This window comes from Crocodylus siamensis, chromosome 5, assembly GCF_052110815.1.
Source record: "Crocodylus siamensis isolate JL-2025a chromosome 5, ASM5211081v1, whole genome shotgun sequence".
Lineage (NCBI taxonomy): Eukaryota > Metazoa > Chordata > Crocodylia > Crocodylidae > Crocodylus > Crocodylus siamensis.
The window spans coordinates 183,941,960-183,967,902 of record NC_143399.1 but is presented as its reverse complement, the minus strand read 5'-3'; the positions used below and the strand labels follow the sequence as shown (position 1 = coordinate 183,967,902).

General features: G+C 43.0%; 1 protein-coding gene across 2 annotated transcripts in view; it reads left to right on the top strand.

The window, feature by feature from the left end:
- Nucleotides 1-25,549, top strand: part of ODAD2 (outer dynein arm docking complex subunit 2) — a 192,396-nt gene extending 166,847 nt beyond the window's left edge. For both annotated transcript variants that reach the window (XM_090047421.1, XM_090047422.1), the window contains one exon: nucleotides 25,142-25,549. In XM_090047421.1, coding sequence (XP_089903547.1) covers nucleotides 25,142-25,255 — 114 coding nt within the window. In that variant the 3' untranslated portion in view covers nucleotides 25,256-25,549. The remainder of the gene's footprint in view (nucleotides 1-25,141) is intronic.
- The last annotated feature ends 394 nt before the right edge of the window (nucleotides 25,550-25,943 follow it).

The window sequence follows — 25,943 nt, the reverse complement described above, 5'->3', positions numbered from 1 at the left end:
ACCTGGGATTCTGACTGGCCTTGGAGGTGAGACCAGGGCCTGTGTGGCCAAAGGTCCCAGGGGGGCCATGCCTGAGAGGCGGAAGGTTGCAGGGAGCTTGACAGCCCAGAATGCGGGTGGAATAGGTCACGTGATGAAAAGGGATCTAGTTGGGGTCCAAACTAGAGTGTTATGGGGCCCAGTCCGGGGCCGGGGACATTAAGAACTTGGATGCCATCTACAAGGCGTGGGTCACTGTGTAGGGAAGATTTAGAGTGATGGATAGTGCCCCCTGGCATCGGGGCATGTAATGGGTAGTCTCCTGCATTTACCACCAGTTATGAGAACAGGAAAGTCATGGCAGGTGAGACTGGGTGGACTGTCCCATAGACAGGTGGGCCGGCCGACTCGACACTTGGCCCCGAGCTTGCTCCCTGTCACAATGAGGCCAGAAAGTTGCTCTTGAAATGTTATCCTCTCCATATGCATCCTTTAGCTGGCAATCCACATGCTTTGTTCTCTCCATAACTTAAAAATAAGGTTACATATGTTTGGGAATACTCACTTACCTCCATATTGCCAAAATACTGCATTTGTAATTTTTTTACTGCTTTTTTTAATTTTTGTACAAACTCCATATATGACGCAGCTATACCAGCAAAAAGTGTTTATATCAGAGTAGTTTATTTCCATATGTTTATAGAAACAAGCTTCATACCAACAGGAACACTGTCATAGATTTATATATTGTTAGGGGCTGGAAGAAACCTTGCAGATCATTGGGTTCAACCCCAAGCATAATTTTCTGTACACTCGGGGCTCATACTATTTGTACTACAATGGTTTCCTAACCTTTATAGAGAGAGGCTTGCAAAAGTTGTGTATGTATAAGCAAGATCTAATACTTCCTGTTGCTCCACATCTTATTGTTTTACAATTCATTACTTCTCACATACGTAGTTTGGTGGCGGTATAAATAATAAAACAGAAATTCAGTTAAGACATTTTCAGTTACCACAGGATAGTCTCTTTCCACAAAAAAAACCACAAGTAGAATGTGGGAATTAAAACCTGCATGGCCACTAGCTAGAAAGCTTGGAGGAGAGACTCTTGTTTTATTATAAGGAGAATTGCAGGCCTTTCCTTTCTCAGCAAGTTATTTGTTCATTCTTTGATAGACATGTCTGTAGAAAGGAAAGGATGAAGCAGGTTGGGCTTTTTGATACTTCCTGTTTTGCAGCCACAGAACAGTAAGGAAGGTGATATTTCAGGCCACATGGTGCCTTTAAAAATCTTTGGTCTCACAAAACTTCCAAAGTCCTGGATAGGAACCTTGGGAACGGTTTTTAAAAAATGTCTGTCCAGCTCCACTTTAGAGAAGTGCATGTAAATCTCAAGTACTTATCATGTGTGGGAGCTGAGTAGAGTTTTATTCAATCCAGCCCTTTATGGCTAGGGACAGAAGTTACACATACATTGGTTTAAATTATCAGAAACTGGTTTGAACCTGTAACAGAACAGAAGCTCAGTGCAGATAAACTAGTTTCAAAATGGTGGAAACTGGTTTAAGATAAACCTGGTGGAATGTAGTATCAGACTTAACTGATTTAGGCCAAATCAGTTATGAAACTTCTATCCCAGACCCCTTCCTTCTTCAAGTTAAATACAATCTCCCAACATCCCAGGATGCTTTGCAGCCCTGGGCTGGGCTGTACTGTCTGTTCCAGACAGCAGGGTTGACCCTGTCTCTCTGTTCCCGAGCCAGAGCATTGAGGGCTGGCTAACAAGATGGTGGGGGTGGGAAACACAGCCAAGGACTACAGCCAGGTCTGCTGGAGCAGGAGACAGCTCCTGCCAGACTTTTCCTGGCTGGAGCGGAGGGGGCAGGGGCATGAGCAGGCAGGCACAGGTGAAGGGGAGGGTGTGGGGCTTAAGCCCCTTCTCCCACTGGCATGGGACCCCAGTCTGGTAGGATGCTGGCAGGAGACCAGCAGACTCCACACCCTCATATCTCTGACAGAGACTAAGGCAAGCAGTTGATAAGGGGAAAGGGAGGGCTGTAATTTCCCTCAACTCTCCCAGGTCATAGGGGAGGGGGAAAAGGCTGGGGAACTGGGGCTGGAGGGACTGGTCCTCTACCACCTGTGAGCAAAGGGACAAACCCTGACGTGGGAGGTGTTGGCAAAGACCTGGCACAATCAACACATGTATATGCTGGAGATGGAGCTAAGGGAACAGGAGAGGGACTCAGACTGCTTGGGCTGGTGTGAGCAAACAAAGCAAAGAACTATATTTGCATTATAAAGCAGAACCTGTAAAACGTGGGAGACTGGAATACTTAAGCAGAGACAAAAGACACTGAATGCATGAGACTTCCGCCAAAGGTGCTATAGGTGACAAGACTGCTAATGTCAAAGTTCTCTGGGTAAATGTGATATCTTTTATTAGACCAATTAAACAGGTGGAAAAATTGTTCTTTGCAAGCTTCCAGGTACAAACACCCTTCTTCAGAGTGTTTGCACAACCAACAACTACTATTGTCAAGGGGGTGAAGGGGGTGAATCGCACCTGTAAAAACCCAGGCAGAGATGAGGCCATGGGCAACTGGTGCCTCCTGATCCTAGAGGGACATCACTGATCACTGACTGGAGGGAAGAGGTGTCCACTTCCAACAACAAACCGGAAGTGCCGTTGGCACTTCTCTCGGTGCCCCCACATTCTTGGGGGGCACCAGCCATTGCCCCCCACTTCCCATCCGGAGAGGGCCAATCTCAGGGAGGGCACATGCCCCCCCTGTGCCCCATCTATGCGTCGCCTATGGGTGAGGCCTGTGGGATCTCCACTCCAACACCTAATATCACCTGTTGATTCCCCAAGAAAGACTTTCTGAATACCTAGCTGTAGAAGACACTGCCCTCAGGAATATGTCTTATGCAAGGTTTTCTCTTGTCTTTTTGGTTTATTACATTCCATTTTATGTTAGACTAAGTTGTGCACGGTCTCACTGTGTTTTACTGAGCTGTATCTTAGCTTAGGCAAAGATTTTCAGGTGCTCTTTGCTCTGTGCTTGAGGTTGCAAATTGCTGTGTTCAATATATGCTCACTTCAGAGAAGGGACCATTCTTGTTCAAGCTTTTATCAATTTAATGCGACTACCTTTTCCCCCACCTATCCCCTCCTCAGCCTGGCAGGGGCTACTCTCCCCCCTCCCCTCACCCCCACCCTCACCAAGTGAAGAGCGGAAAGGGGGTGGGGGGCAAGCCCAGGCTGGGGTCCTGTGTGGGCCAGAGGAGATTTAAACCACAAACCTCCAGTGTGCAAGCCCCAGGATGGGGCCTGGCCATACCTCCTCTGTTCAAGCAGGGAGGGGGAAAAGCCTTGGAGCTTCAGTCCCTTCCCTTTGGCAACTGGTGGCAGGCTGGGAGATGTGCTTTAGCACCCCGCCCCCCACCCGCAGCTTCTGGCTGGGGCCACTGCAGGCATGTGGCTGCATTTCTAGAATTAAAGGTGAATGTCTGTTCACTTGCTTTTCAGTTTAATCTCTGCATCTTAAACTAACCTGCAAAAACTGAATCAATTCAGCCTCAGGCTTTTTGACTGTCTGTACTTAGCCATCATGTATGGGAGCTGAGTAGAGTTTTATTCAATCCATCCCTTGTGGTTTAGTCACAATGAAAAGATTTCTCTCTCATAAAAAAGTCTGTATTGTCATGATTTTCATAAAATAACCTTTATAAAAGTGCAAAAATTTCCAGCATACCACAGTATATTTTATATTCACTAACTCACAAAAGTCTGAATACTGTATTATTATATACACATTAAATCAGTATTAGTGTATACTGCTTGAATGACTCAAAGGTTTGCATTGAGAAGATAGGGGCACTGAACTTTCAACAAGGAAAGAATTTTCAGTTATCCAGACACTACACATCCAAAGAGTACTGAATACAGAAAATGGCAGCAACTTGCACAGTGTATGATACAGGTGAGAGAAACAGTGACTAAGAGAGAGAGCTGTTTTTACAACTGAGAAAAAAAACACTGAAATAAACAACAACTTTAAAATCTAAATCCTTACCAAACTTTCTTTGGAAGAAGGAAGTAGGATTTGGAGTATGTTAATTCAATACTCATTTAATCAATTTGATTTTACAAACAGATTTTGATCCTAGTCAGCTGGGATAATTGGCACTCAGTTGTACTTCTAGTATTTAACATAAATAGGGTCAGCAAAACCAACCAAGCTTCAGACTATGAAATCAGTGAATTCCCTTCTCAGTCCAGGATTTTCTTTTATTCAGTGTTTTTTTGGTTATCATAAATTTAGTTCTTCAGCCATTCATGACATTTTCCAGAGTAGGCAGAACCTGAATTTTTGATACGTAGAACAAGCAGAAAAATTATATTAAGGTAAGTAAAGAAAACCAAATCCCATCTTTCATTTATTATTTTATACATTATAAAGAATATTTCATTTATTATTTTATACATTATGAAGAAGAAGAAGGAAAAAAGGACCATTATTTTTTCCTTTGGAGCATCCTTTGAAGGAAAAAATGCACTTTCATTCAGTCTGACCTTCAAAAATGTCAAGATAATTGTATATTTAACTTTCTTTGGGGGTGAAATAGTTATTGGAACATTGATTTTTTTGTATTATAAGACTAGAATATGCTCTAAACCAGTGATTTTCAACGTTTTTTTTCATTTGTGGACCCCTAAAAAGCTTCAAATGGAGATACAGACTCCTTTGAATTGTAAGTGTAGTATATTCACATACTTTTGATTGATCGTAGTCATCTTTCACAGATTCCTTAGACATAGTCGAAGGACTCCCCCAGGGGCCAAAAGACCACAGGTTGAAAATCACTGCTCTAAAACATAGATTTTTCATATGAACCATAAGTGGTAGTTTTTATCTATCCATAAAGATCAAAGCAAAATAATACCACTAAAAAAATCTTCAGGTAAAGTACACATTGGCTGTGTCTACACAAGATGCTGACAGGACAGTAGCCCAATACTACTGCACAGTAGCATCATGTGGCAATAATTGTGACACCATGCTACTGTGCAGTAGTATTAAACTACTGCGCAGTAGCGTTGCAAAAAAGGCATTCATTGGCACTACTGTGCAGTAACCAAAGCATTTATCACTACTATGCAGTAATTTGACTTACTGCGCGTTCATTTAGTACTTATTTATACACGTACTAAATGAATGCACAATAATGACTGTGCAGTAGCGTCTTGTGCAGATGCAGCCATTGTGAATAAGCAGATTTTGCTTGATTCAGCAAGTAAAGAATAAATTCTGGGACATAAAGTAGGACTCTATTTTTAAAACAGGTGTAATAAATAATTGTCTGTTTTTTAATAGCTTTCTGTACCCCAAATTGTTTATTTTTAACCACTTAAAACAAATAAAATATTATGCTGAATAAAAATAGATATCTAGGACCAGAATCCTTTCTAGTCTACCTTTGATAACTTCAGGAGAGTTCACTAGGGACGAATTTGCTCTCAGGACTTTTCCTTTTCATTTATTTTTATCTCATTATTTGCCTGTGAAGAGGAGACCATTATTTATTACACAACTGCTCATACACAACAAAAAAGCTATAACTTCAATCCTTTGTTTATTGGTTGTTGGTTCTTGAAGAACTGTCTAGTTGCACGGTGATGACTACTTATTCTGGGTTCCACCTTCAAAGCAGCATTAGAAGATACTCAAAATATATTATAAGCTTTAGCAGTTGCTTTTGCTTGGAAAGCAACCGTGGTGGTTGCCATAGAAATGTTAACTGATTACAAACGTGTTGGTGGTAGTCTGTGCAAAGCAAAAATATAGTTTAATTGAAATGCTGTTTTAGATGGAAAACTATCTTGACTAAAACATTTTGACCAGCTCTTTTTATACTGGTGTAAATTAGCAGCAGCTCAGATAAATGTATTGGAGCTTTACAGGTATGGAGTCAGTGTCAATATGATAAGTACAGACATATGGAATAAGAATGTGTGTACCTGGGCTTTTTTATTTTATATTTTGTGTTTATATTATTATTCATCACTACCTTTGTGAAGGTGTGAAAGGTAGTGTACTATATATTTTTTCTTTCCTTTTCTTTTTTGATGTAATTGCTGTCTACCAGGTGTCTGGTAGTATATGAAATGAAGGAGATTATTAATTCGGGAAAAAGAACAAGTAGGTTTATTTAAAGTAATAGTTTATCACATTTAGGGCTTATCATATTAGTGGTTTCCTAGATTAGCAGTGGTGTTAAATATATCCAGGGGGATAGTGAGCCCACATGTGTTCACAGATGTGAAACTGTGCAGCCTGATTTTCTATTAACTGTTTATTTGGTTTAAGAAGTTGGCTCTGGCTTACTTGATAGGGAGACCTGTATGTGAAGCCTCTCTAGAGAGGTACTGTTTCATGGATAGATTATTGTTTTGGCATCTGCTTCTTCATTAGTTTCATAGTTTAATAGTTAGTAGAGTTGGAAGGGACCTGATCATCAAGTCCGACCCCCTGCCACAGGCAGGAAAGAATGCTGGGGTCAGGTGACCCCGGCAAGGTGTACATCTAGGCTTCTCTTAAAGACCCCCAGGGTAGGAGCGAGGACCACCCTGTGGTCCAGATCCTAGCCCCCCATGACTGTGAAGCAGCACCTCCTGATATCCAGCCTGAATCTGCTCTCTGTCAGCTTATGGCCTTTGTTCCTTGTTCCTCCTGGTAGTGCTCGGGGCAACAGGAACTCTCCCATTGCCTGCTGGTCTCCCTTGGCCAGTTTATAGATGGCCACCAAATCCCCTCTCAGCCTCCAAGCTCAAAGAGTGGCAATCCCAATGAGGGTTAAAGGGAGCAAAAGTGCTCAAAAGCCCCCTTCGCTAACAAAAAGCATCCAGGAACATCTCAAGGCTAAAAAGGAGGCTGAGAGGGGATTTGGTGGCCATCTATAAACTGTGGGTGACTCATGGTTTAGTGTTCCGATGCTCCCTCCGACCTCATCTTCCCCTTCCCCTGACGAGCCTAGTTTAAAGCCCGCTGGAGGAGATCAGCCAACCTGAAAGAGAACACACGCTTACCTTTGGGGGAGAGATGAAGCCCATCCCACCCGAGCATGTCTCTCATCTGGAAGCATGGGTTGTGATCAAGGAAGCCAAAGCCCACCTCGAGACACTATTTCCGAAGCTGCAAGTTGACCTCTCTGATGCAGTCCTCATGGCATCGTCCCCGTCCTCTCACTGGAAGGATAGAGGAGAAGACCACCTGTGCCCCTGTCTCCTTCAGCTTGGTAGTCCTTCATCAGGTGATCCGGGCTTCTCCTGGCCACATCACTCGTGAATGTAAATACCGTGGGGTAGTAATCCATGGGCCGAATAATAGCCGGGATCCTCTCTGTCACATCCTGAATCCTCACTCTGGGTAGGCAGGACACCTTGTGTGTCAAGGGATCCTGGCAACAGATGGGACCTCTGTACCTCTCAGAATGGAGTCACCGATGATGAGCATTCAGCGTCTCTTCTTCCAGGTCAACTTGCCTCCTTCAGACTGCTCCATGCGTGGAGCAGCCTCCTCTCCATGGTTATCCTCTTCTCCTTCCTCCTCCAATGACGCCAGAGCCTCATAGCTGTTCTCCAGCTGGACTGGGGGAACTGGTAGGGCACCACAGCGAGCTGCCCTGGCTTTGGAGAGAACCTTCTGCCAGGTCATTGAGGAGGGCACCTCCCGGGGTGCTTCTCCCTTTGGTGCCTGGCCTTGCAGGGAAAGGAAATAACTATCAATTTCATCCTCCACTTCTCTGATCCCCTTCAGCCTGCTAACCTCCAGCTTCAGAAGATTCTGAAGCTCATCTGTTGATTTTTTAAAGTCTTATTTTGTGCCACAAAGATGCATACATTTTTTGCCCAATATAAGAGGTAGATTTTAGTTTGAGGTTTTCCAGTTGGAACATCTGCTTCAAGTCCCCTGACTTGAGATCTTTAGACCACTAGCAAAAACATTGCACTAGTTTTGTGTCTTGTGAAAGCCTGGATTCAAATCTATTGATGTTTTAGAGCTCAAAATCAATGTTTTGAATGAAACCCAGAGATAATTTGGAACCAGTTCACTTACTACAGACAGTATATGCTGTACTCACTTGCGTACCATGCGTAACTTTCCTGTGCAAATTAGCCATCCAAATTGGGGTGCACGTTCCTTGCTGGAGTGGACCCAAGAGGATGCTGAAATGACTGTTCAGGTGCCAGTTCATGCAGGAGAGATGGAGTCCACTAATCAGTGTCACAAGAGCTCCACAGCTTCAGGTTTAACCCTGGTACAACTGCTGCTAAAATGGTGCATCTGTGCTGTGTCATTTAAGATGGTAGAAAAATCTTCATTCTGCTTTGCTAAAACAAGGTGTGTGTCTTATTTGGGGTGGGGTGTGGTGGGTGAGAAAATGTTACTGATTAAAGCTAGCTCTACAAAGTAAAAGTCAGAATCTGCTACTTAAAACAATGGAACTAGTTGCAAAGTGAGGTCCTACCAAATGTAAGGCTGGCAGAATTTGACTCTAATCCATGCATAAGTTTCTGCTAGCTGTAGATCAAAGTAGTCCTCGAGCATAGTACTGTGTTTATTGCAAGAATCCAGGAACACCTGGAGATCCAGAAATATCCCCACATAAAGATCTTATTTAAGTCAGGCTTAAAACTTCTATATGAGGACAGACAGAGGTCTTACCATATATGAGCTGTCTATGGTAGGACCTCTATTGTTCATTTGATCCCACGAGAACCAGGCCCATTCAACTCCCTAGTTATTGTTTAGTCACAGTTGACTACTTTTTATACTTTGAAATTTTTAGATGATCAACACAGATCTAATGCCAGATAAAAAATTCATATTAATTCAAAATGATCATATTTATTTGAATGCAAGACCATTTTTTTCCACATTTAACATGGCTTACCTCCTTGCAGAGGGGCTAAGCAGCAGAGTGGAGAATCAGCCAGGCAGTGACAAGCCTGAGCTTGCACTTATCTGCTCAGTTTATCTGCTCACCTCCTCAGATCTTGGCTGGGCACCCTTGCTGAGAATCACTGCCCTGTACTATCCACACAGTAAAAAGTGTGAAGGGAAGGCAGGTAAAATTCATGCTTACAAAAATAAAAAGAATTAGATAGAATTTGGGGGGGGAATAGAAAGGAGAAGCAAGATACAAAACAGGAAGTAACTGTGGACAGAGGAAAGAATGGAAATATGGGTAAGAGTGGAGGCAATAAAAGGGAAAGGTAGTCCCCAGAATGTTCCTGGACCAAAATGAAATTACAAAAAGAAAAGCAACAAGCCTGGGAGAGAGCTATCCGTCCTAAATACCCATTTCATGTTCTAAACAGCCATTTCAGGGCTCCCTCTTTCAGTCTTAATGTGGTGAGCTCCCAATGAATTGGAAAAAGCTTTTTTTAGGTTGTTCTTCTGATATTATGAAAGACTTCTGTTTCCTCTGTCTCTCCAACTGCCTTCTTTATATGTTAATCTTCTCTTGAAAACTTCAGTGATATAAAAATAAAATTGAGAAAGTGGTTCAAACAAAAACACTCTGTAAGACCTTTGGCCTCATCATTTCTGGATTATCAGATCTTCTTATTGCTTTCCATGGGATGAATTTCATATCCCCTAAGACTCTTTGTACATTGGAATGTTCTTGGTTGCTGAATACTTTCTAAACACTGCACCAGACTTCTTACGGATGAATATAGACCAAACAATCTAACTTCTAAGTATTTAGACCATTTACATGTAATTATATACGGTAAAAAATGGAAATCTGTTTTTAGTACTAGTAATATTTACATATACTACTTATATGCTGTATGTGAATATCCTGTTATATCCCTATCTTATGGTTATCAGAAAGTCCCTTATAAATTCTGAGAGTATACATCATGCAATGAGGAAAACTTTAAAAAATATCTAGATGTTTACTATTTGTTTTAGCATTTTACAATTCATCATAATATTTGTTCCCCTTCCTGTATTTTGTCAATGACACTTTAGCTTCATCTTCCATTTATCACCTTTTGAGACCAGAAGCTCAGTGCTTTCTCTCACCTGTCCTCTTTCTGAAGTGATCCACAAGTTCATAAGAAATCAGGCAAACTGTGCAGGCAAATTGGGCAAAGAATGGAGGAGAGTTTACTCTAAAGTTTCCTTTTTTTTAACAAAAAGGCATGCAAAGAAGTGTATCCATATATAAACACTCAAAAGCAATGTATAAATTTGATTGATTTTTATAGATCACCTTTCTTCTTGGACTGGAAGCTTTCCAGTTCAGGACCAGGTGTTTTTATCCATTTGTACAGCATCTAGAATAGGAGAGACCAAGCTGCAGTGGGTGCCACAAGTGGTACGGGCAGCTTCTGTGTATGGCACACAGCAGAGCAAGAAGGAGGCAGTCAGGGCAGAAAACGAGAGCAATGGCTCTGGCAGGGGGCACAGGGCAGAGTACAGAAGGCAGAGGAGCAGGGAGAACAGGGCAGGGGGAAGAAGGCAGAGTGAAGTCAGGGGAAAGGCATTGAAATAGGACTCTAGGTGGGTGCAGGGCTTAACCTATGGCATGCCTGGCTTCTACTGATTGAGAACAATGGAACCTTGATCCTGGTTAGGCTTTCTGGTTGCGGTAGCTTTATTATTCCGAATATGTTTATTTGATTCCAGATTAGTCCAGAGGAATTCCAGTCTAGAGCCAGGCTCCCATTGTATTAGGCTCAATACAGACAAGTAACAGAGAATACAGTCCATGTGCAGAGTTTTTATTTTCTAGGCTGCTGTACATAGATGAAAAACAATCAAGGCAGAGAATGGAATTAGGAAAATAATAATCAAATTTCACAGAACAAAAAGTTACTAACTACATCGTCTGTTGTAACAGAGAATCAGTCGAAATGCAGCAAAAGTATATATGTTTTTAATTTCCTAGATTATACTTTCCGAAAGAACACAAGCAGATGCTCAGCTTGCTTGGATGAATTAATTTACTGACAGTATTGTCTCCCTCATGAAATATTCTTATCTCTCTTACTTCTATTCATTCCCTCTGTCCTGCAGTCTTTCTCTCATACTCCCTTCCTCTGTTCCATTTTCACACTTCATTGTCATCGGACATTTCTTTCTTGGACTTTTCCTCATCCTTTTCTTCTTGGTTTTGGCTAGTCATTTAGGATCTTGTATTACAGCTACTTGATTCAGCCTGGTCTAGCCTTCACATGATTAGAACACCCCAGGAGCTGCTGTCACTTAAATCACTAGCAAAAGATCCAAAGAAAAATGGACTTTATGCTATTGGAGAAGTAGTATAGTGCCCATATGCTGCCAAGCTTTCCTCTCCTGGCATGCCCACTGGGCTATGATAGGAGTATAGCTGGCTTAAGAACAGCTTCATTGCATCTGCCAGTTTTACAGCAGTAGGGAGTTCCCTTCCTGAAAGGAATTCTCTGTTGCTATTTACAGCTGAAATCTGTCCATGGTGTGCTGCCTGAGTAGAGCAAAGTTAGCAGATTTAAAACTTTATTAGTCTTAATAAAAATTATAGCTTTCTGCATGGTTTTGTAGAGCTGGAACACAATATAGGACCCCATACATGGTAATTACATGAATACATAGTTGGTGTATGTTAGCGTAATCTAAGACATGCAGTTCATTAAGCAGCCTGTTAGCTTGGGGTACACGTGTTAAGAAGTTGCGACATGATGCTATGGAGAGAAGAGAAATAAGACCCCAGGCATGGTAACCATATTGGTACAGAGTTGTCAGGCTGTAAGACATGCTCAGACAATGGCCTTAGCATGCAGTGTGCAGTTGTTGGGGTGGGCAATATTCAAGAGCATTAACGGTCTTTGTGAGTCTAAGGGACCCTCTTTTTGCAGGTGGTCTCAGATGCTGTCTTTGTACTGGCAGTGCTCCATGATGTGTTTGATGCAGATGCTTATTAATGGTATCAGATACCATAAGGTGCCTCATCAATTTTGAGTAGAGGTGGGGTACTCTGTAGACTTGCAGGACACTCACTGTTTGAGTCCCATGCTCCAAGTACTCCAATGATCTGTGCCTGTGCCATCACATTGTGCCCCTTCTACCTCAGGGTATCAGCCAGTGGCCTGTACTTGGATAGCTTTTACTCCCAGGCGTCAGTGAAGGCCTGCCACCAGTTCTCAAATGCAATGGTCACATCAGGATTTCGTTGTTGTCCTTGTCTGTTATCACAATGTCCAGGCACAGCTGGCTGTTGCAGCTGGTATGGTTCACAGCTACCATCTGAACTGATGCTGAGATGGCCTTCACCAGCCAGTCCTGTATGGTGTTGTGAAGTAGTTGCCGCACTTTTGCTGGGGCTTTCAACTGCACAGGACATAGGGCAGGGTCTTAACTCTCATAGCTACACCTCTGGCATCTCTTGTCTCTGTGATTATAACAGATGGCACTGTTGAGCCAGAGACAGTTGAGTTGTGCCTGACAGCTGAAACTCCTGTCTGTGAAGCATGTGAAGTTCCCACAAGGTATGAAATGTTTGCTGGCATCCCACTTCAAAGTGACTTTGAAGACTTTGCCCTGGTTGGGTTTTACCTTCAGGTCATGCATATACTTGGGCAACACAACATCCTTCAGGAATCTCTCTAGGCAAGTCCTGATTCAGGGAGTGACAGTAATGCAGTTGATGGTTAGAACTGGGAGTAATAAGACCTCTAGCTCCTGCTACTCCTCACACCAGGTCCAACAGCAGTCAGCATGCTTCACAAGGCAAGACATGACACTGCAGGCTCAGCTCCACAGCAAGACAAAGTCCTTGCCATCCTGCCCAAACTCACCCTCCAGAGACATGCTCAGGAAAGTGGCCAGCTATTTGTTGGATAAAAGCCTGATAATCCTTCAGGATAATAGCAGCAATGCCACTTACCAAGTCATCAGGGCATGCCAGGACGCAGATGGCATGGGTAATTACTGAAATGTCACAGAGGTCTCCCGCAGGAGGGACACTGGCACTCCCTGCCTGTACGGGGCATTGCTGGCCCAGAGCAGCAAGTGCACCCACTTCTTTAGGAGCTGTTTGATTCCGCCACCCACCTCCTCGAGAGGAATCTTGGGGGTTGCTAAGCCTCTCAGGACAAATGAGATACAAGGGATGAGGAAAGTGCTTAGGGTGTTGATCTTCTGCCATGGGGTCAGCAGGGAGGAATTGATGGTCTCTTCCAGTGTCCATCTCACCAAGTAGCCAGTAAGTGTGCCCAAGTATGGAGGGAGCTCTCACTTTCTTTCTGGTGCGTCATGGGCTCACCCTGGATCTTGATGGTGGTGGCCAGGATTGCATTTCTTTTCCTGTAGTCAGTACACAGGAAGGCATATAGGAGGCATATAAGCAGAGCCCCATCCACAAAGCTGCCTCAGGGCTGATGTCCAGCATCCTCTGGAGTTTGCTGGGCTCACTAGTGAAGAGGACTGGATCTTTGTAGGCCAGAATGGTCAGCTTAGGTATGTAGGCATAAGCTCCTCACTTTCCCAGTGAGGGGTATGTCCAAACTGTATTAAGTAACATGCGTTGCACTAATGTTGGACTCCTTCACAAAGATAAATCAATCGATTGCAGTTGAAACCCTCCTGGGCCCTTCATGACTGCTCTGAGAAGAGGTAAAAGATGACTGGGTTGAGTGGATAGCCTTGCTGCACCCCAGTCTGGATTAAAATGTCCTGGGTTTCATTCTCTGACCACATGGTGGTGGTCTAGCTGTCATGGAGTTCTTGAACTAGTTGGATGAATTGGTTTAGCATACCAACCTCTTGGATGGTGTTGAAGGTGCTCTCATTTTCCAGATATTGTGCTGGACTATCTGCAGTACAAATTTGAGTTTATAGCAGCCCTTATTGCACAGGAAACCCTTCTGGGTTAGGCTGATGGGCCTCCCCATTACTGCCCAGTCCATGATCTAGGCTGTGATACAGCTGGCATAGAGCTTGTAGATGGTGGTAGAAGGGGCAATGGGGCTCCAATTGCTTAGGTCATCAGGCACACCTTGCTTGTAGTTGAACACAGAGCTTTTTTTTCCAGGAACTGGGCATGCAGTAGAACTCTTTGCACCAGTTGCAAAGCAGGGACAGAATGAAAATGCCTGGGTCCCACTTCAGCAGACTGTACCTGATGGCATCCTTGCCTGGTGCAGTGCCCCTTGTTCTGCTCAGCCTGGTCCCCACCTCCCTTGATGTGAATCATCTTTGAGCCCCTCTGCAGAATTAACAGGTGACAAGGGTATGCTGAGTGCAGGGCACAGGATGACTGTTTCTACCTCAGGGTTAAAGACAACACAGAAAAAAGTGAAAAGACTCTCTCGGGGGATTTGGCAGAATTGATGGAGGCTTCTCCACAGTCTCCCTTATTATCTAGGGACAGTTAGACCAGTATAGATTCTGGAGGCTGGTGCTGGGTCATACTGCTACAACTGTGTCCTTTACCTAGGCTGCTCTGCTCTCTCATGCTGGGCTCTCTGGGCAGTTGTGGCAGGGGTTGGCTGCTGAGCTGAGTACTAAAGAATCTTGGCATATAACACTTTAGCAGGATGTGTATAGCAAACATTATCTTATCCTTTTGCTCAACTGAAGGTAGAAATCAATTTCAATTCTAGCAAAACTGAAACAGTGACTTAGCTTAACCCTTGTTATGTTTTGATTGTACATTATGTTTTATTATTTATAATTTAATTGTATGGGAAATATTTTCATAGGAATAAATTATATGTGTAACATAACACTCAAAGCTAGGTGCTTTAAAATTTTCCAGTGTGCAATATGGTGTTGAAATTTAACAAAATGTTGGCTGAATCCAGTGATACTTTCTTGGATAAGCTTCTACCATATGCTTTTTATTTAAAGTATTTTTCTCTTAGTTTAGGTTTATAAAAAGCATTTAAAATGTCTTTTTTTGGAAAACAAGCATTATACAATTAGAAGATCACAGTCCTAGCATCTTTTAGGAACTGTAACACATAAAAGAAATGAAACACTAAATCTGAACAAAAGAAAAAGAAAGATTTTTAAGTCCTACCATCAGTTAGGAATGCTGTGTCAACCAATAATATGTCAGCACTGTGAAGAAATCACCCCCCCCACACTCCAATCTGCCTCACTGCTGTAAGCAGACAGCCCAACTCCCTCCCTTTGTTACCTGCCTACCTGACTGGCTAAGCTGTAAAAAGTCCAATGGGAGAGGGAACCTGCTCCTCCATTGTCTCAGGTTCCTGCCACTGCAGGTCATGTGACTAGTCATCTCATCTGGTCAGGCTGATGTCTTTTGGAAGCACCGGTCAACAGCCAGTGGGTCTGCTTCTGGTTGGAACTTAGTGATCAGGTCACGACAGGTGTATAAAGGGTCCCTTCATGAGGAAGGGGGCAGACATGTTTTGGAACTTAGCAAATAAGCCATACAGCCTCCAGAGAAAGAGCTTGGTCAGACTCTGGATGTAAATGTGAGTAACTTACTTGAATTTTAGCTAGTAACTTAGGATCAAGTGATCTAGAAGTGTATCACACGGCTATTAAGCCACTTCTGTTTGCTCAAGGTTTTTCTTTTGATACTTCTCTGACCTGTACCCCTCCCCATGACTACCCTTTCCAATCAATAAAGCTATCCGTTATAGCAAGCCTTACTCTACCTGCTTGAGAGGGATTAGGAAAGGCTTTTAGCTCCCTTGCCCAGATGACTAAGGGAGGCTACTGTTAATGCTTCAGGCTATAAGAAGCAGCCCCAAGGTCTACAGGGTCTGTGTACCCCAGGCAGCACAGAGCCCTAACAGAGACCAGAGACTGGGTGGTGGCGGCAGTTGTCCCAGGCTTGCAGGTGTGTTCCAGGAAGGGGGTCAGCCGGACGTAGACGCCCCAGGGGAGACACTCAAAGCAGGGTTATGATCAGGCACAGGGAGGTGGGTGGCTCAACATAGTAGTGCCCCCTACTGTCCTGCCACAAGCACCATCATGATAGAGAGAAGCAACAGTCATATTGGAAAGTACTTTTTGGTCTCCATGATTTCCCCCCAGCTGCCCTGCCTTTTTCTCTCCAGGTAGGGATTATTTTTTTAAAATGTTTCTCGCATTTACTTCTTATTAGAACAAGTTGAATAAGTTTGTTCAAACAGGGGAGAGCATAGGAACATTGGGTATGGAAAGGATCACCTGGGAAATCCAGTCTAGCTCCCTGTAATTTCAGACAACCTGTAAAAAGTGAAGAAGCGAGAAAGAAATGGTGTTTAGTATTCTTTTTGTGGAAACTCTCCACTCATTGTTAAACGATTTGTGTATCTTCCCTGTTCTCAGGACTTCTGGAAATGGTGTTCTCTAAATACCTGTTTTACCAGGACCATGAAATTCCTACCTAGTAATACTATCATGCATGTGTCCTTATAATACACCAGCTGGTGGAGAACATGTGGCATACACTTTACACAGTTGCACCTTTCTGTAAGGTGCCCACATGATAGTGTATAATCTCTGGAAAAGGCTGCCTCCTATGTCTACAACTGCCAGAGTTCAGAAGTTGGCATGCCTAGGCCAGAGCAGTGTGTGTGTACTGCTGTGCTCAAGAAATGTGAGGTAGGGCACCAGGATTGTTTTCATGCAGGATATATGTGTATCAGTTTTGTAGGGCTGTATTTTTTCTGTCCTGAAATTGTGTAAGCTACTCATTCTCCAGAGGTGAGAATCTTGCCTAGACGCTATTTCCAGAGAAAGGGGAAATAAGTATCTCACAACTCTGCTTTTCAGAAGAAATCATTTCTGTAGGAATCTCACTCACTAATAAATATCTCTTCAGAGTTTGAACACTAAACTTTTGATGTGGTGTTTGTGTTCAAATTTGCATTCTTCTATTTGAAGAAATCAGTTTTCAATCAGTTTTTTCTATAATTTTCTAAGATTTTCTTTAAGAAGCCTTTGCCTGTCACTTGGAGACAGTAGGAGTCTGGGGTGATGTTTAACCATCAGTTAAGATGTTGTGACTCGCACCCTAATCCAGTATTCCTACTGAGAGCACATAGCAGCCTTCAGTTATGGCCCTGTGACAGGGGGCCTGCTTGGGGCCACTTTCCCTGCGGCCTGCCTACCTGTTCCTAGGCAAACTGTCCGCATTCTCACCTGCCCTGCCTTGTTCTTAAATTATTTTGTAGATGCTAATTAGTGGGAAACTGCCCATATATCGCCCTGATGCCAGGGGGTGCTATCTGCAGCTCCTTTTCCTCCCCTACACCGCAGCCCAAGCCTCGCAGATGATACTGATGTGGTTTGATCTGGGCCTTGTTGTCATTTGGCCCTCCCCTTGTCCTCCCTGGGTTTTCCACAGCCCTATCTCGCTCTGTCTTGCTCTGCACCTTCCTTGGCGCTCGGGCTCTCCACAGCCCTGTCTGGCACTGCACCTTCACTGGCGCTCACTGCCCCCTCTCTCTAGTGCTTCTCACTGACCCCTCTCTCTGGGGCTGGGGTTCCCATGCTGCTGCGGGTCCCCTATGAGGCCTCCTCCATCCCCTAATAGCTTCACCCAAACTGCCGGTCAAAATAGCAAACACAAAACACAAGCCCCTGGGCTATAACAAAAATCCAAGCCACCCAGCTAAAACATCATTCAATCCCTACCAAGGAATACTCCATCCCATAACAGCATGAGGAGCTGCTTGTGCAGTCAGGCCTCTCCTCTTTGCTTCCTCCGGCAGAGCTCCCCTCCCCCTTGGCTGCCAGCAGGGAACTGCCCTCCTGGCCTCAAGCCTGGGATTTATATGGGAGCCAGGCCCTGCCCCTTCTGGTCAGCTGACCAGGTGCAGGTGCGGCCAATTCATTCCTTAACCGGTTGTCCTGGCAACCAACACCTGGGTTCCTACCTCCGCTCTGACAGTAGCAGGCACCTTAGTGTCTTGCTACAGGCCCCAAGGTATACTTAGGATGTATTAAATGCACATAAAACTTAAGTGTCCTTGCATTCAAGCAGGGTAAGATGTGCTAAGTATACTCGTATCATATTGTAGAAAAATTGTACCTTTTCCAGATGGTGTTATGTAACGTGTTGAGCTAACGTTGGACTGCTCCACAGAGGTAACAAAAAGAATTGTCATCCTGGGGGTGGGTCCCACCATCTGCTGATTGTTATGTTCCAAACCCAGGACCTCACAGGAGTCTCGTACTAGATCTGATATGGTCTTGGGTCTGAGATAAAAAATCAGCTGATTGTAGGCCCAAGCCTGGGACTGCACCAGAGTCTCCAGCTGGCTCCTATGCAGTCCCCTGCCTAAGACTGAAAATCAGATGATTATTGTTCCCAATACCCAGGATGGCAGTGAAGTCTGACCAGCTCCAGTGCAGTCTCTGGGCTGAGACTAACAATCAGTAGTTTTTTCAGTTGCAGCCTAGGACTGCACCAAAGGCTCCAGCTGGCTCTAGTGCAGGGCACTGGCAGAATCAAGTAATTTAAACAAAACATGCACAGCTTGTGCCAGATGCAAGCTATGCAAGTTAAGAGATTATAGTAAGCATTACCTTACTCTTCAGAAGACATTCTAACATTAATATGGTCTAAGTGTCCCGTGCAACAAGGCTCCGAGAGCTTAGGGAAATATGCCTATCTTATGCTACAGCACATACAACAGAACAATGAGAATCCTTTAAGAATATCTTTAGAGTAGCACTTCCACATTATGCACCTGTGAAGTCTTGTGTTGTTTTAAAGCTTGGCTGGTAATAGAAAAATCTTTTTGTAGTTGCTATAATCATGTATATAATTTAGACTATGGCTGATTCTGGCTTTTTGAGTCCATAAATAATTTATGTACTTTATATGGCTTTCAAACAGCTTATGTTGATACTTTTTTCCTGGTATGATATGCTAACTAAAAATTTGTGTGGATCCTTGCCTCAAAACAGTTATTTTCAACCAGGGTGCCACAGCACCCTGGGGTACCTTGAGATCTTTGCAAGGGTATAGCAGGGTGCTGTGCAATATTAGCCTTATTAGGTGTGCAAATGTGATCCACAAGATAAACCCAGAGATTTCATATAGGTATCCATATTGTTAATAACATTCTGACCTGTTCTGGTCTGAGTTCTTTGCAATAGAAAATTGCTTTATTACTTTTCTGTACTCAAAAAATGATTGAAAACTAAGACATGACAGTTTTGAGGGATGTCTTAAGCATAATGAGGGGTATCTATCTAAGGGAGCCTTGGCCCACCTAGAGGGAGAATTCCTCAAGAACTGCACACTCAAACCCTTACTATACCTGAGATACATAGATGACATCATCATCATTTGGACTGAAACCCCTGCAGTCTCTGACTGATTTCCACCAAAAATTCATCAATCATCACCCCTCCATCAGACTATTGCTTGAATACTCTAACACCAACATTTCCTTTTTAGACACCATGATCAATATCCAAAATGGTAAAATTCAAACCACCATATATAAGAAACCCATGGACCAACATATATATATATCTATACAGAACTAGCAATCACCCTAAACACATCAAGAAAGCTGTAGTTTACAGTCAAGCTCTCCAATACCACTGAATTTGCACTGAGGAGACTAATCGTGATCACCACCTCACAAATTCTAAAAGGGCCTTCAGCCAAAAAGGACACTGTTCCAGAGAGAGAGATCACACTTTTGAAAGAGCCACCCAGATACTACATGAAGATTTGCTGCAGTACAAAAAGAAAATCTCCTCAAATCGCATACCGTTTGTTATGACATACCATCCTTCCCTGGAACCTACAAAGAACATCCTCAAACAATTGCAACACCTGCCAACACATCTGCACCACCCCCACAATAACTACACCCCACAACAGAACCACCAGCATTCCTAGATTTTACACCCAAACCTCCAGAAATGTTATACATTAATCTCATCCAGTGCACCAAATGCCCTGATGGAAAACATGTAGAGGGAACCAAACGACTGTGCACCAGAATGAACACATGCTGAAAATCTGTCAAAGAAAAGAATACCCAACTACCTGTGGGGCACACTTCTCACAGGATAATCACTCCTCCAGTCTCTCAGTTCTAATCCTCAAAGGGAACTTACAAAACACCTTTCATAGACAAGCATACAAACTTCACTTCATAAATCCACTGGATACAAAAAATCAATATAGACATTGGATTTATGACACATTACCACCTGCTGGACATCTGATTCACCTCTTACATTTTTCTTTTCCCCCATCTCTTCTCCCTGTCCCTCCCATACTTTTTGCCCTTTGTCTTCCTAATTTCCAGGTGTTTCCTTTTTCACAGACAGACAGCCTCTTTCTACCTTTTATTACTACTACTACTCTCCCTTACTCATCTCTTCCCCCTGCTTTTTCCCCCCTCCCTCCACTGCGTTACCTTTTTTTTTTCTAATTTCTACCTATTTACATTCTCATTGATATCCTGCCATACTTTTAGCCATGAATGACACATGCCCCCAGAGGCTAGGGGGGGCGGGCATGGTGACTGTCTGCAGGCAGCAGCGGCAGTGTGGCGGCAACAAGTGGGGATCAGCCACAGGCGGCCGTGGTGATGTCAGCAGTGAGGGCGGGTCAAGTGGGGACGTGGCAGGCGGTGAGCAAGGGCCCACCCACAGCTGCCGTCCTTGCTGTTGAAGGTGGCAAGTGGGGCTGCCCACTCGCTGCCAGTGGCCGTGTTGGCAGGGGGGTGGGCAGTGACCGTGCACAGAAGCCAGAGACGGCTTTAGTGGTGGCCAGTCTTGGGGGGGGCCACGTGCCCCCTTGTGCCCCACCTACCCATTGCCTATGTTTTTAGTTTCTCTTGTTCCTTGAGTCTCAGAATAGTAGAGACTCCTTATGCCTGAAGAAAGGTGATAGCACTGAAAGCTTGCTAAGAACTTTTTTCCAACTACTCACTTGGTCTAATAAAAAATTTCACATCTACTCAAAGAACCTTGTCTGCCTTGAGCCTAAGAATGTTGAGAACCACTGCCTTAGAATATAGACATCAGCCAAATAAAAATGAGGCCTGGGTAATACTCCGCATGCCCTCTTCTTTTTTTTATGGAAAGTGCTTCCTATTTGCAAGAGAGAAGCATTTATACCACGTGGTTCTTTACTACTTCTCCCATCTGTTAACATTTACATGTCAGAAAACAATACCTGAACAGTAAAGGGAAAGGACACATGAAGTTCAAGGGCGCTACATCTGAAAAAAAAGACAAGTTATATTACATTGGTTCTTAGGAACTCCAAAGAGTTCCTTCTTGGATTTGTCAAATGTGTGTTAATGTGAGTATTGTTAATATGTACTATGTATGAAAGTAGTTCCATAGCTGATGGGGACAATCCATATCACAAGCAAATTGCACTGAACCCACAAGACAATTTACTCTTTCACTGAGGAATATTGGACAGGAAATAAAAAAACTAGAACCTTGTTGTTATACAGTAAAAATACTTGTTTTTCACATGGGCCAAAGATAGCAACAACACTAGACTGAAATCTCTGCACATAGGTGCCTAAATATGGAAGTAAATACCTAAATTGGACCATTCTGGATTGCTTGGGACTCCAGTCACCAGCTGGCTCCTTGTATGCAAATAAGGAGGGCAGGTGAACAATAGGACTGTGCAAAGCGACTAGTATTCACTTCAGATTCAGCCGACTCAGGGGACAGTAATTTGAATCACTGGTTCAATTCAACCGAATCTCCGAATCAGCCAGGCCAGGCCCATCCCCCGCCCCTCTCTCAGGCCAGAAATGTCTGCCCCGTCTGCTCCAGCTCCCAGCACTTGAGGAAAAAAAATCCCCAGCTCAGCAGGTGCTGCCACGTGGGGAGTGATCCCCACTGCCTCACACTGTACTAGCCCCCCAACTCCCCACCCCCGCTCCCCTGGCCCCTTCATGGGTGCCCTACACAGGCCAGCTCTGGCCCTTTAAGAAAAAAAAAACCTGAAGAAAACCTGGGACTCACCGCTCCTGCCAGCAGGGGGCAATCCCCACTGCCCCCGCCATGTGGGGGGCTCTGCAGGAGCCCCCAAAGCTTGGAGGCTGCACCAGGAGCAGAGAGTTCCAGGGCTTTTCTAGTTTTTTTTTCTTCTTAAAGGGCCAGACCCCCAGCAGGCAGGGCACCCATGGGGGGACCGGGGGAGTGGGGGGTCAAGGGGCTCTTGCAGAGTCCCCCATGCAGCAGGGGGTAGTGGGGGGCAGCAGGGATCACCCCCGCACCCGGCAGCACCCGATGAGCACCGAGGCTTCTTTTTAAAGTATGGAGCTGGGGCAGGTGGGGGCTGCCATGGAGGGGCTGGGGGAGCGGGTGGGGGTTGGGAGGCTAGCAGGGGTCCCTCCATGGTCCCCTCCCCCAACCCTTCCTTCCCCACTCCTAGTACTTACCAGCTCGGAGTGGCTGTAGCTCCCTGCTGCAGCCACTGGGGACTGCCAGAATCATCAAAGCGCTCTGAATCTTTGCCAAAGTATTGGAGAGCTTTGAATCGATTCAGACCTTTAAATTGGTCCCCTGATTCAATCTGGATTCAGAGATTCGGCCACTGAATTGGGCTGAATGTCCTCTGAATCAAATCCCCACCCGAAGCTTTGCACAGCCCTAGTGAGCAATGCATAGGGCCTGAGGTTCTACTAGTTCATGTCCTGCATCCAGAGATCATTATTATAGTGACGTGTGTTTGTAGGATTATTTCTATCTAGTCACACTATGAAGCTACCAAGAGTGTAGCCTATATAGAGGTTGTGTATAGGTTCTCCAATATGTCACCATTAGTTGATCATTTGGAAACTGGGGAGTAAATGATCTTTGCTTTACTGAAGTAAAATAAAACAAAATCCATTGTTTTCAACAGAAGGCCGATATTTTTGGATGTATTGAATAGATTTATAAAACTTGTTCACATTGTTATGGTTTATTCTTAAGTTGGTATATACGTACAACAAAAGGTACACCTTCTCGAAAGACTCATATACTCAAAAACAAATAAGTTATTTACAGGAAAAAGAACTGTATGTAGACAAGGCAGAGGCACTTTTTTGCTGTGTTTCTAAATAATATAGCTCCAAAAAAACAGGTTCTAGCATAAGGCTCCAGCATAGTCACATGAACCAAACCCCTTTTGCATGCTGGAATTATTATGTAAAGTTGGGCTCTATCATACATTAATTGAAAAAGGCCTTGCATTAGGTCTGTAAACATGCATATAGTAATTGCATAAGGCATATGGTTTCCTTGTTCCAAAATTTGAAACTTACGGGTTTACCAAAACCACCGTGTACGGTATGTACATGCATATTTTTGGTTTTTAATCAGGCACATGAGATGCGTATACCCTCTTTTCTCTCTCTAAGGTTCACAAAAAATGTGTGACACATCCAGTGGGGGTTTTTTTGACAATTAAAATTAATCCAAATTATGACTTACCACAGAAACACTTAGCAGGTGACCAATTGAAATTATTAGGGAAGTTGTTTACAAGCACCATTTTCATGAAACTATGGCAGTAAATAGTCTTCTGTGGTATGCTTTCTGGTTGTTGTACTGTGGAATACAGTTTAAACACCACATCCCAGTACAGAGTCTGATCTTGCTTACTGTTAAATCTGTGTCAAAACTGCAATTAATCTTATTTGCAGCAGCATCAGGCCCAAAATATGGACTCAAATAAAAATAACTATGTGGGCCACAGATGTAAATCTTTTTCGTACTATTGTCCTCTCTATTTATAACTGCAAAACAAATAAACTTCCTTTCTGAAATGTTCGCATTTTAGGAACTCTGATCCCATTACAGTTGATAGCAGTTGCATGAAAATATCACTAGAAGAATCTGTTGCCAGTGCTGCTTCATTTAGATAAGTCTTCTTTTGACATAATTCAGACACGCTATGGGCTATTTTTTACAAGTTGCATATAGGGTCAAGGAGTGAAAGGTGACTGGCAAGATGCTTATTTTGTACATTAGGCTAACACAAATACTTCCTCAAGTATAAAATGCTTTGATGTCTATAAGCAAATGCCATATGTGTGCAGCTGTGACCCATGCCTCACAACTGTTGGAAGGTTAGAGAAAGGTAGCATATGAATTTCATGTCTGCATTCAATTTATGCTTTTATATTTAGCAGTTCATAATTTTATGTAATATTTTAGTTGTATGAAAAATATGCACTAGGGTTGAGTGATAACAGATTTCTTTGTGGTTTCACTCGACATTGTTTGGGTGAATACAGAATCCTAAGTATTGCAGGCTGAAAATATGGGTTTTAATTAGAGCTGTCTGAGCTTCAAAATACCTGAACTCACATTAAGCTTGGCAGATGTTCAGAAATCTGAAGACTGCACAGAGCTGCTGTGAGTGAAGCAAGAGCCGCCTGTTTTCCAGTTTGTGACACATGCAGTTGCATCAATGATCAACAACACAATCAATCGTCTGCTGTGTGACAATGCTTTCTCTTTAACGGTTCCATGTTGTCACCCTTATATGTTAGGTAGTGCCTTACTCCAAGACCATTACCGCTTGGAAAAACTGGCCTCTTCGCAGGGTGAGGTTCTCCTCTACTTGGGTAAAGGCCAGAATCTGCCCCTAAAATATTTATTGTGTTTCAAGAGTTATAAATCCCTGATTCTCATTATGTGAGTACAATATTAAACCCCACTGATGTTAGTGGAGTTTGTGTTGGGCACCAATTTGTTTGCATGGATCCAGTTTCACAATTGGTGCCAAAAAAGAGCACCTAGCTATATTAATCAAAAATTATGAATATGTTCAAGGATTTTGCTGTATATTAGCAAGGAGAATGTAGCCGTTTTAATCAGCAGCATTGATGTTTTTACAGATAAAAAAAATAACCAAGAGAGAATCCAACAGGCTGAAATAAAATGAAAAACAACATAAAATGAAATACAAAAAAAATCAGTGTAACAAAAAAAGTTCAAGTCTCCTCATATGTAAAGCAAGATACCACGACTTGTATTGTTTCTTAAAATTGGCATATAAACTTCTGAAGATTTCTGCCTTATTTTATGTGTATAAGAATGTGTTAATGCAAGTGCTTGTGTGTGTGCTTATGGTTTTTAAATTATTTAATAATGTTCTGATTTTTTTTCTTTTTCTTTCACCTTTGGACTTCCCTTTTCTAGCTCCTACTAGGTATGGTGGGCTCTACAGATGAAATCCTACAGGAAGCTGCAGCTGGTTGCATAGCCAACATCCGCAGATTGGCTTTGGCAACTGAAAAAGCAAAATATGGTTAGTCTCAACAGCTTTTTCTGACTCCCATGCTTTACACTACACTACATTTCAATATGTGACTCTCTGGACAAGTATCTAACATTCAAGTTTGGGAAACATTTAATTTAGGATATTTTTAAAGAAATCTACATTTATTTAAAATACCTATTCAAATAGGGTGGTTTTTTACCTTGATATTGTATTCATTGCACTGTATGTTTTTCAGAGTCTTCAGTCATTTATCACTTTAAAACTACCATCTAAAACGTATGAAAATTATTATTCATGGTTAATAATATAACTCAAATTTCATTTAAGACAAATATGTTTTCTGCTTTTGATAGAATTATAATAAATACATTTCTTCCTCACTGTGTGTGGCTGTGCAGTAATTCATGAATGTCTTGAACAATTCCCTTTCTGCTAAACCTTTGCCTAATCATCCTGTCATTATGGGTTTTGTCTTTTGATCACTTTCAATCCACAGGAGAGGGCTGAATGCAGATGCATCACTTTCACATCTGGTATTATATAAGTACTGCAAACAGCTGCAGTTGTAGACATCATTCAAAAATTATTCAAATTTCCCCTATCACCAACATCAGACAAGATAGTATATACTTTACTAGAGATGCATAAAAACTTTGATTAAAATTCGCCAGATGTAGATTAAGAACAATACAGATGTGCATAGTTAATTTTTATTTTTAC